General features: G+C 53.1%; 2 protein-coding genes across 2 annotated transcripts; both read left to right on the top strand.

Annotated features, from left to right (window-relative positions):
* Positions 1 to 6,711: 6,711 nt before the first annotated feature.
* K444DRAFT_623094 (uncharacterized protein) lies at positions 6,712 to 7,991 on the top strand. Its single transcript, XM_024882236.1, has one exon. It carries the CDS (start codon positions 6,759 to 6,761, stop codon positions 7,638 to 7,640), a length of 882 nt encoding a protein of 293 aa, XP_024726064.1. The 5' UTR covers positions 6,712 to 6,758; the 3' UTR covers positions 7,641 to 7,991.
* A 48-nt stretch (positions 7,992 to 8,039) lies between these two features.
* K444DRAFT_605812 (subtilisin-like protein) lies at positions 8,040 to 11,748 on the top strand. The gene is made up of 4 exons (XM_024878878.1): positions 8,040 to 9,607; positions 9,685 to 10,193; positions 10,307 to 10,828; positions 10,920 to 11,748. The coding sequence occupies exons 1-4, from the start codon at positions 8,275 to 8,277 to the stop codon at positions 11,586 to 11,588; spliced, it is 3,033 nt and encodes a 1,010-aa protein (XP_024726063.1). The 5' UTR covers positions 8,040 to 8,274; the 3' UTR covers positions 11,589 to 11,748.
* The last annotated feature ends 292 nt before the right edge of the window (positions 11,749 to 12,040 follow it).

Genomic DNA, 12,040 nt, shown 5'->3' with positions numbered 1-12,040 from the left:
AAGGCTAAAAATAATCTCATTGCCAACTACGCGCGTCACCACTCCTTTATATATAATGGCTTTCCTCGCTTCTATGCCTTTACTTTCTTATATTTAGTTATTATATACTTTAAAGAGAAAATAAGTAAGCTATGGTTTACTTTTAATATAAATTATAAACTTATAACCTTTCTTAAAGGAAATTTTTATTTCTATGTTTTCCTTCTTTTAATATAAAAGGTCATTACTAACTATCACTATCACTATCACTATCGTTACCGTCCCCTTCAGCAGAAGAAGATGTCTCACTCGGGCTATATATAGGCGCGAGCTCCGGGCCGATTCCCTCAAACGAGTGCCTTTCAACATGGAGTTTACGCCGCGAGTTATAGCACTTATAGCAGAAGTTGGTATCGGCACAATCTCTGCACTGGTACCTGACGCCCCTGATCTCCTGGTGCGCACTGTTAGCTGCAGATCACAGAGACGGGGTGCACTTACTGCGAGACAAAACATGCAATAAGAGTTGATGTGGAGGAACGCCTTTGTGGCACTCGTCACGACTTTCTGTCTTGCTTCTTCGTGGTCAGCGTCCCCTGCCTGCTTCTCCTTCACAGTCGCCGAGTCGAGGAGTGTGAGGACATCATCTGGGGAGCAGCTATACCGCGCAATCTTTGGCGGTATCCAGTACTCTCTCTGAGAGAAGCGGGCTTGTACGCCTGGATCCGCACCCCGGTCTAGCAGCAGTTTGACGACTTCGAATTGCGCGCCCGGCGTGGCGCCTCTGAACTCGGAACCACAGCCGCGAGCAGCCCAGCACAAAGCTGTCCATCCATCATTGTCTCTATCATCGACGTCGAACTCTTCATTGTCACCAAGCAGCTGCAGGACGTAGTCTACCAGCTCCGCAGACCCGCCCTGCGCCGCCCAATGGAGCACGCTGCGGCCAGTCTTATCTCGAGCGCCGAGGTCGGCCCCGGCATCGTGGATCAACTTGAAATGCTCAAGCCCATGCAGCATAGCCATGTGTAGCGGCACTCGACCCATTCCATCCGCAAGTCCTGGGGCGGCATTCTTTTCCAACAAGAACGACACGAGCGTTGGCGAGCCTTGCAGTGTGGCGGCTGCGAGTACGGTCCCGTAAGTGCCTCCTCTGCGATTGACAACTGCTCCAGCCTCGTCGATTAGGTACTGGATGAGAGCCTTCGATCCTTCCTCGAAGTAGCCGCGCCGGAGCACGGCCGCCTGCAGAGGTGTACCCAGGGTGCCTGGGAGTGCCTGGTCGACATCAGCGCCAGCTTTCACGAGCTGCCGTACCATGGTGACCGTGGAGTCCCGACACGCTAGGTGCAGGGGGGCGCCGTACAGGTGGGAAGCCAGATTGACGTTCGCTTGCCGCTCGATCAGATACGAAGCTGCGGCGTCGTTGGAGTAGAGCAAAGCGATGCTCAAGGGGGTGTAGCCATCCTTATTTTGCGCATCCAGCAAGGCCCCGGCACGCACCAGAAGCTTTATATGATCAAGTGGCGTCCCGGTGCGAATACGGTGTAGCGGCGTGTTTTGGTCGTTATCCTGAACAGAGACGTCAGGTCTAAATTCCATCAAAGTACGCATCGCGCCGCCGCCAGTGGCAAGGTGTAGCACCGTGGACCCGTCATCTACCCTGTGGTTGACATTGGCGCCCGCTTCTGCAAGGAGAAGCACGACTTCGCTATTTCCTCTTTCTGCTGCAAAGGCAAGAGCTGTCCATCCACTCTTCGCACCGCCATTTGAGTGCCACAACTCCAGGTCTACAGTTGCTTCGCGCTCAAGCAGGACCTTGACCGTCGGGACATGGTTGTCATCCGCAGCAAGCATTAGAGGGGTGAATCCGTCTGGAGATCGAGCATCTGGGTCAAATTCACGATCCAGCAAGAGCCGCACCATCTCTAGCTTCTTCACCGCATTAAATAGTGGTGATTGTTCTTGGTGTGCGGCAGCGTGCATATCTCCGTCTTTGTCTAGTAACAGGCGAACCACTTCAACGTAGTCGCGCTCTACGGCGCTATCGAACGCTGTCCGACCTTTAGCGTCTGCGAGTTTGGCATCCGCCCCATGGTCCAGCAGGTATTTGACACAAGGCACGTCGCCGAGTAAAGCAGCATGCAAGAGCGCTGACATTCCAGAGGCGTCGATTTCGTCAACGTGTGCACCCTTTTGATGGAGTAGTTTCAGCAGTTTGAATCTCAAGTCAGCATCCGTCACATTACTAAAGATCTGGGTAATTATTGGCGGGTCCAGCTTAGGGTGATTTGGATCTGCGCCATGTTCGAGCAGAAGGTCGCATAGATCTATGTGCCCCTCGCTAACAGCGTAATGAAGAGGTGTGCCATGGGGCCCAGGAAGATTCGCGTCGGCTCCGGCTTCGAGTAGGATTCTCAGACATCGTACGTATCCTTCCTCGGAAGAGACGATCAAAGGCGTCCAACCTGAGGAGTCCTGCTCGACCGATGTTCCAAGACTTGTGTCCGAGCCGTGGGTAACTAGCACTTTGACCGACATGTAGTTACCCCAGAGGGACGCTTCATAGAGGGGTGTAAAATTGTTTTCATCCCTGGCATCCAGATCCGCGCCAGCTTCTTCTGCTAGAATACGTGCTGCTTCTGCATGACCGTTGGCGCAGGCTATGTGCAGCACTGTTTGTCCATAGGGCCCACGGTAGTTGACGTCTGCCCCACCCTTGAGCAACACTTTCAGAACCTCGACATGACCATTGCGGGCTGCAATGTGGAGAGGTGTGGATTGCCGTGTTGGGTCATTTGGGCGCACGGGGATTCCTAGGTCTAGAAGAGCTGACACAACTTGATCCATACCCAGCCACGCAGCCCGGTATAGGAGAGAGACTGGCCAGTTGAAGTTCTTGTAATCCTTTTCAATGTGTCTGATCAAATACATTAGGGTGTCTTCATCGCCATTCGAGCCCGCAGTGACAAGAGTTTCCTGCAAAGCTGCCTCAGAATGCTTCATTTGTGATAGAAGCTTTCGGACCTCAGCAGGAAAGCCGTTCATTGCTGCCTCGGCAAGCGCAAGTGAGAGATCGGTGTCCCCGTTACGCCATGGTTCAGCATCCTCAGCCAGACCCAAAGCAGTGAAGAGAGGGTATAAGGATTGGAAGCGAGCACTTCTCAATATAGGTTGTGCTAGGACCCAGTGGCCCTGCGACCAGCAGTACACCGACTTGGATTCGACAAACTGGCGGAGTAGATTTCGAGGTCTAAGGCGAGGAGGAATGAGCGCAAAATGATCTGTCCAATACTTGATGGCATACGAATAGAGACTGGTGCGGTCTGGGAAAGTGGGGGCATCCATTGAAGACGGGTCAACATCTGTCGGGATAAATGGTTGTATATACTTCGTCTCAATAATCTCCTTGACGCTATCCCGCTGTAGGTACTGGAGACAAGTCTCGACAATGGTTTGGTGCACACCTGGGACTTCGTCTTTCGTCAGCTCCAGGAGTGCTTGTCGTATTTGCACATTTACCACCATAATTTCGTTTTCCGTAATCTTGAGAATGCCTGCGAACCAGATGTGGATTTTATCCACGATGTCTGCAATGAAATCCGCACTTGCCGTGTGTTCGGTTTCGCGACCTTTCGAGAAGCTAATGAAGATGGCAGTTCCCAGCTCCCATATTGTCAGTGGCAGGACGGAATATATAGCCCAAATGAGAATACGGCGCGCCAGAAGAGGGTCAGGTACACCTCCAAGAATAAGTTTCAGAATCGAATTGAGCGTTGGATCTTCAGCTGAGCCGAGTTGAAACTGAAGCGAGGTGGTGTACGCTGACCATTCATCGCGTACACGCGCTTGCTGCAGAATCACTTGCCGCACCACGGGGTCCACTTTATCAAGTTTCGACATCTTCTTATCGATAGAGTCTGTCTCTGACCCGATTCGCGGTGTGAGCTGAAGTAAGCGTAATGAGTCCGGATGCGTAGTCGCGGCTGCATCAACCAAAAGACTGTCGAGATCTAGAGTTTGGCAGCCAGAAAGCTCATCCAACAAGGCACCTGGCTCGCGAGAGGTCACAACAATCTTCCACGGGCGTTCTTGACGTTCTGAAATGTATGCGAATCGACGAATGAATCGTTTCCGTGAAGCGTCGTCACAATCGTCGAAGTGGTTGATGACACAAGTCACGCCATCAATCTGGCCTCTGATGCGAAAATACTCAAACCAGCAGAGGAGGTCAACCTTATTCATGCTACGATCGAGTCTGAGATTGTTGAATTGGAGGAGAACAAACTCTGCAAGACTTGGGTGGTGATTAATTATCTGAGCTAAAAATGTGCTTAGCATATCGTTGGTGGATCTGTAGCGGACATCATATGCGTCGAAAGTGAAAAGAACAACGACTTCGTTCTTCTCACTCGCTTGGCGAGTCTCGTCAAGGCTATAAAAGATGTACTCTGAAGCTTCCTGTGCTCCTTTCCCGTATATGTAGAGCAGTTGCGGATCTGGCCAGTTTAGCCATGTTTGATATGTCTTATCCGAAGTGATCCAACTAAACGGGTGGTCAGGATTGTGGGCAGTGAGGAGAGCAAAGAATGGGGATGCCAAGTTCAATAGCGTGCGCTCGTGGCTTAATGTTCTAGAATCCGGGGCGAGTTCTATGATGTCTTGTCAGTTACAAGGCCTAGACCATTCAGACTCTAGCGAGTTTCCGTACGTAATTGCATCTTCTGTGGGTTTTGGAAGATTTCATCGTGGTCTGCGCTGCTGGACTTTATTTGTCTCTCGAACGGGGCGCCAAGGGTACCGCAAAATATGTCAAATACCTAGACCAGTTAGTCATGTGGTCTCATGAGCAGAACCTATGGAACAAGGGGAGGGGAAGCTCGACTCCTACTACCTACCGGATCGATATCAATGTCTTTTTCATCTCCGCCCGCGTAGATGCTGACGGCGTGGGTTCGCAAAATGCTCTTGGACTGCAGGAAAAGACCATTGATCTCCACTGCGGCGGTCGCAAGGCTCCCTGTTGATTTCATGGTGACCGCGTCACCAAACTTGCTGTTCACAGAACGTCCGAAAAGGAACCGAGCTATCCTATTCTCCATATCGGAGATGCCATCGCTTCTATGTGGACATCCGTAGAAGATCTTCCGCGGTCAGAGAAAAAGGCAATTGCATGGTGAAGAGAGCAGTAGCAACACGTACGAGAAGGCGAGTGTAGTCAAAAATGTCACCGTAGATGTTGGCATGGAGGCTCGCAGCCACCAGCACCTAGATAGTCAATCATTGCTTAGCTAATTGAGGCTCAAGATCGTCGAACTCTTTACAACATACGTCCTTCACGATGATTCCTCCAATATCATGCGCAAGAAAGGCGATTGGACGTCGCTACCGACATATCGTCAGCCATCCCTCCCACTCAGGGAGATTTCAATCTGCTTCATACCTTGATATCATTCTTTCTCTCCAACATGAGATCGTCTAAGAGCTGCAAAGCCTGCTTGCGGATGACCTCGCGCGTCTGGCGTCCTGCTAGAATTCGGCGCACGTCGTAGCCGAATGACATAACACGCTTGCCTTCCCAATTGCGGTAACGCATCCAGGAACTATCACCGGACCCTTGGTTTGTCCATGGCATGTCTCGTTCTCCATGGATTCCGTGGACAGCGACAATGCTGCGATGGGTGACATGAATCAGTAGACCCCCAGCCGGTGAGTAATACAAGACTTACTCATAGTCACTCAAGACACTCACGACATCGCCGGAATCTTCATGCCACAGCAGAACCAGACCGTCAGGACGCGTTGGTGCCATGACGATGGGGTCACAATCGACCTCTCCACTGGGAACTCTGTGCTGGTCCTCTGTTGGGGAAGCATTGCTGCTGCGGGCAGACGCCTCAGACATCGTTTCGTCAGCGAGGAATCTCGTATCTTAGAGGCTCTAGCCTCCAAGCCAACTTGCAAACTCTGAAGATAGATGGAAATGGGCGAAAGCGGATTTATAAAATTGCCATCGGGAAGGGATCAGGACGTCCTCCTGCTGCTGCTGCTGCTGCTGCTGCTGCTGCTGCTTCTTCTTCCCTTCGAATTGAGGTACCATCCACACAGCTCTGCCGTGCCACACACGATCAGGGCGAGTGGCCTCGGTTTCATAATGGCCCCCAACAAGCCCAACAGGCCGCTTTACGACAGCCGTGTGACAGGCTGACAGGAGGCTTGCAGAGAGTTGTTCGCAAGCGCCACGGCCTCCAGGATCTACCGCCATCTCACGTCATCTGTCCTTCTAGGCGTCCTGTTTTGGAAAGAGCTGGAAGATTGCCACGATCTGGTTGGCTCCGTCAACTCACGAATCCCATCAACTATTACTAACATACGCAGATGTTACACTGCGTTTCAAATACTGCATGAGGAATGCAGGAATACGTGGCAGCTCAAGAAACACTTACAACAGGACGGGGGCAGAAATCTTGCAAGCGACAGGTCTGGCGGAGCCTCAGAATAGCTCTCTAGCTCCTTGGTGCCAATCATCGATTCGTCGGAAGTCAGGAAATCAGATAGGAGAGCGGCTTGAAAGACGGGACGGCCAGCCTTCCTCGGATCCTGCAGCAAGCCCCTCCAGTTCTGGGGCAATCCAGGCCCTTGCAGACCTCCAAACGCGTTTGACCCTTGACTCGTTCGGCATCCATCGTTTTCGTTCGTTCTATTTCTTCTTGGCTCTTCAGGCTCGATCCTCAATTGCAGACCAGCACCGACATCCGCAAAATCGAACACAGCCATTCATGGCTGAGAACAGCAATCTCGTTGACGATGCCACTGCGATCGAGATCGAACTAGGTTCCGGCGACGAGGGCGACGAAGCAAGCACCTACCGGACGCAGAATGACCCCTCACAGCCATACCAGCGAAGCAACGTGATTGAGCGCAAGGGCTCAGTGAGCATCCACTGCGTGGCAGTCGACGTGGTCCACGGAACCCTGGAGCCGGAGGGCGAGCTCGCCACGCTGCTGGTCTTTGATTTCCAGTTCGACCCCAACAAGCGCGCTCGCCGCATCGTCGAGGCAAAAATGAGCTTCGTCTTCGCCAGCACTGGCGGCGACCCAGCCCCTGCGGTACTAAAGATAGCACCCCGGGGTCGCATGACGGTCGTGCCGACGCCGCAGACCGAGAGCACGACGCGGGGCGCGAAGGCGGAGGCGGGGGGTGGGGCGCTGGGCATTTCCCTGGGCGCGGGCCTGACGTGGGAGAAGAGCGTGAGCCGCGAGACCAGCGATGCCACCACCGTGGTGGGCTCCATCGATCTGGTGGGCCGCAACTACGGGGCCTCGAACGGCGTCAGTTGGGCCCTGATCGAGAACCGCAGCGTGGAGACGGGCGTGCCTGCACATGTGCGGACGGCGGTCCTGCTGCAGCGGGCAGCCCCTGCGTCGTCGTCGTCGTCGTCGTCCGCGTTCCAGGCCATCGTCACGATCCGTGCCCAGGCAGATCTGCGCAGCTCGGTGTCCTGGCTGTTTGGGAAGACGCCCAAGGACGACCCGATCCTCTATGACCCATCGCTGCCGCCCACGCATAAACTGCAGCACTATGAAGTCGACCAGCTGGGCAAGGTCGATCTCCAGGCCCTCAGCGCCATTGCATTCACCAACGACGGCGCCAGCGGGTGACGAAGATGAGGGTGGGTCGGGCTGGGGCTGGGGTTGTGCTCGTGCTTGTGCTTGTGCTTGTGGTTGTGGTTGTGCTTGAAGTTGGATTGAGGCTGGGGTTGAGCTTTGGGGGCGGATCGAGCCGTGTTTAATGGGGCTCGACAGAGCTACAACGTATCTAGGGAAAATAATGTAGCGAGACAGGGGTGTTCCGCACTGGCACGGACCAGAAAGCAAACAATACGAACTTTTAATTGGCTTTTAGCCCTTGTCTGTGGCTCTCTCGCTACATTATTTTCCCTAGATACGTTGTACTGTACTGTAGGAACGGGCGCTAGCACTAGCACTAGCACCAACGATCACTAAGACGACCTTAACCACCTTGCTGTGCCGTGCTTCCTTTGTACTTCCTTCGTACTTACATCGTACTTACACTTCTGGTGTTTGTGCAGGCGCAACCTGCATCTCTCTCTGAACTTGGAGCAATCCAGCTGATTTGCATTTTCGCTCTCCCGAGGCTTGAGCGTCCACCTTTCATTCCCTCCCCCGTGAAACCCGTGAGGCCCGTGATAGATAAGGTAAGATACCGCAACGATTGTGCAATGCCAGGAGCGAGCGAAGCTTTTTTGCGGACCACGCGTGACACAACGGCATCATGGCACCGCATGCGGATCTAGATGATGAGCCAGAATCCATCGATGTGGAGAACGACGAAGAACTAGCCAGTGAAGGAAGTGATGAGGATAACGATGAGGACTACGGAGAGGACTACGGAGAGGAGGAGGAGATCGACGTGAAGAAGCGATTAGACGAAATCATTCTTGACCTCAAGTCTGGCGCGTTGGACCTGACAAACTCCTCACAGCGCGATTCCTTCATCGCGCGGAACAACGATGTTTTTAGAGCGAAGACCCTCGACGAGGACCAGTCTAACATGCTACACCTGTTGGCGCTGGGCGACAAGGAAACCTTGCCCCCAATAGAACAGCTCGACTCGCTCGTGAAGATTCTAGTGCGACTGCCCGAGAATCTGCTTGCTGAGAAGGATGGAGACCGCAAGACACCTCTCTATATCGCAGCCACGCGTGCGAAGAAGGTCCAACGGTTGCTTCGCACCATGTGTGAAGCCCACGAGACCATCGACGACGTTCTCGCCATCCAATGCTCGGAGAAACAGACCTGCCTCCACAGCGTGATTTGCAAGAGGATCCCGCAGGTCCATATCTTGTTCCTCATCGGCTTGGCTGGAAAGAAGACATTATGTGTTCAGGATAATCAGGGTAACACCCCACTTCATTATGCCGTCAAGTACGAGTTCTGTTCCGAGGAGCAGATCAAAATCGTCAAAGCTCTTGTGGCAAAGTCCGACGCGGGAATGGATATTGTGAACAGCAAGGGCTTGTCGCCATACCGCTTCCACGAAGAGACCCACACAGAGGCAATCAACCAGGCTAAGAAGGCCCAAGATATCGCCCTTCAGAGAGAAGGTGGAGGAAAAGAGCCTGACCGAGGTGGTGGTAGTAGCCAAGGTAAACCAGAGGGTTCAGTGATGGATGGCTTGGGGAAGCAAGACCGGCCGGATCATAGACAATACAGGCCGCATCGTCCACCGTCAACCCACAGCTTCCGAATGGTGCAAAGAGTAAACACTATGTCAAACGCGCCCCCCGGGAAGTATGGTGTTGGCGCTTCAAGAGCGGCGGCAGCACAGGTGGTGGATTTGCCAAAGAACAAGTCGACTATAGGGATAAATGAAGACCCTGGCGCGGATGGTAGTGTAGTTGGGAAGGATCGTGCGAAGAGACCAAGCGCCGGTCTCAAGAACAGAAAGCCATCAAAAGGGCAGACGAAGTCCAAAAAGGACTCGAAAGAGTGCACCAAGCCGTCACTTGACGCCGCCAATGCAATCAAGAGCTTCCTCAAACTGCATTATCTGAGGACAAGGAAGCACGATGAGGCTGTCGAGTTCCTGTATGGCCCTTCACAAGGTATGTCTCCTATTTAATCCGCGCCTGCTTTTTTCCGTATCTCAAAACACGTCTGACTTATCGTCGCTGCCGCCCAGAACGCCAGATCTATTTTGATCTGTACGGTTGCGGCCCGACCATCAGCCAGAGCTGGATTAAGAGCGGCGTCGAGTATCTCAAGTTTGAGGATGTTCTCCAATATGTAGCGGTACCACAAGTTCGAGTTGAAGGCCCGCAGGGTCCACAAAGTTCTAACAAGGGACATTCCAGGGCTGATGGTCCGGGCCGCACCGATCTGGACTTCCTTTTCAGGTGGCTCAAGGAGCAGAGGAACGTCAAGACCATTCTCAGGGTTATTGTAGACGATCTTAAGGAGCCAGCGCACAGCGACGACGCCATTGAGAAGGCGCTCAAAGGGATGAGTGTGGAGGACTGGGATTGGCGCAAGATTGATTTGTGCAGCGAGGTCATTCACACGGTAGCGCCAATGGTGCGGACTGTGCATCTCTATTGGGGCGGCAACAATACGATTCTGAGAGGGTGGAGTGAGCCAGAGGGCCTGGCAAAGCTGGAGAAACTGGAAAAGGTGCATTTGCATGAGCGACAGGTGAGTTTGGCTATTAAATAATCGCACCCTACAGCACCACTACCACCACCACCATTTCCTCCCTGGCATCGAAGTAGACCACGAGCAACAGAAATATCTGACACGTTAGCCAGGGACTTGAAACCTTGGAGCGTTCAAAGCAATACGTGCAGGCATTCAAAGACCGCATGAAGAAGCACTGCCCCAAAGTCGTGGTAGAATCGATCTCTAAGCAGCACTCTACCGTCGAAGGGAGTGCAGCAGCACAGGTAGACGCTCAGCAGGCAGAGCAAGAGGTGCAGCATCGATGGTTAGCGACCATGGACGCTTACGCCGACGTGCTGCAGAACATGGCACAAAACATCGAACCACCGCTAGTGCTCGAGGAGCCTATCACAGTAGCATTGATTGACGACGGCATCGACATCAAAGACATCTCACTGCAGAGCAGAATTGTGGGAGGCCGAAGCTTCTGTCACCGAAGCATGGAGCAGAACCTCAACCAGCCGTATTATGTGTCGAGCGGCGGTCATGGAACCGCAATGGCGGGCTTGATCTGTCGAGTGTGCCCTGGCGTGAGGCTTTATGTGCTGAAACTAGATGAATATGTGATCGAGGCTGGGAAGAGGCAGATCACCGCCGAGAGTGCAGCAAAGGTATGTAGCCTCATCATCTAAAAGGGGACCTTTCGGTCTGCACCAACACCCAAAATTGCACCGACTAACCGTGAACTCATTTCCTTCCTAGGCTATTCAAGCCGCCGTGGACAAAGGTGTGCAAATAATCTCCATGTCATGGACCATCGAACGGACAGAAATGAACACCAAAGGCATCGGCCGGCTCGAGAAGGCCATCGAGCTTGCAGCCAACGAAGGCATCCTGATGTTCTGCGCGGCGACCGACCAAGGCGTGTACCGGGACCGCAGCTTCCCAGCCGCGTCATCCACCAAGAGACTCTTCAAGATCGGCGCGGCCGAGGCATCCGGCACCGCGTCCAAGTGGATCGGCGACCAGAGCGCCATCGACTTCATCTTCCCCGGGCAGAACGTCGAGCCGCGGACCGGCGATGGGCCCCTCGACAAGCACACCTCCTTGACCGGGTCGTCGGTGGCGACGGCGCTGGCTGCCGGCCTGGCAGCCGTCATCCTGTACTCTGTGCAGGTTGGTGCCCTTAATCCGACGGAGAGAGCGAAGCATAAAGGCCTTACGATGGAAGACTTCCGCACCCTAAGGAAGCATGAGCGCATGAAAGAGGCGTTTCTGGAGATCGGCACTACGGGCGAAAGCGATAAGAAGTACATCGCGGTCTGGGAACGGTTCGACGAGGTGGTGAAGAAGGCGAAAAGCCAGGAGCCGGACACGGTCATCGACGTTGTGTCTGGGTTGGCTAATTTGCTGAAGAAGAGACAGTTATAATATTCTCGCGATTACTTTTCAGGGCGGGGGTCTTCAACGATCACAAATATTCACTTTGTTTCTTGGGTGCGTGAATCTGCTTTCTACTCGAAGGGAATATAACAATTTCCACGACTTCGCACTCCAAAGTCTCGTCACACCTTCTACAAACAAATCGAGTATACCATATTCCAATTCCTCACTTGCGGAGCGTGACCACCTTAGTATCGTCTCTACCTTTATTGCAAATTTCGGGAGTGTTTTTTCAGGACATTTCCCAATACCACCCTACTCTGCAACCCGAAGGATAAGGTGAGACAGAGATACGCTGAAAGTATCCTTGTATCTTACCTTGCTGCTATGTAACCTCACGTGCATAGGCTACTAGCTCGCATTATGACTTGCTTGCTTCGTCAAGGATGTCTAGAAGTGGCGCCAAAAAAATAATAAGATTCGAACGTTCGAGCTAAATA

The sequence above is a fragment of the Hyaloscypha bicolor genome, assembly GCF_002865645.1.
Source record: "Hyaloscypha bicolor E unplaced genomic scaffold K444scaffold_206, whole genome shotgun sequence".
NCBI classification, from domain to species: domain Eukaryota; kingdom Fungi; phylum Ascomycota; class Leotiomycetes; order Helotiales; family Hyaloscyphaceae; genus Hyaloscypha; species Hyaloscypha bicolor.
Note: the sequence above shows the minus strand (reverse complement) of the source record. Positions and strands in the feature narration are given on the sequence as shown.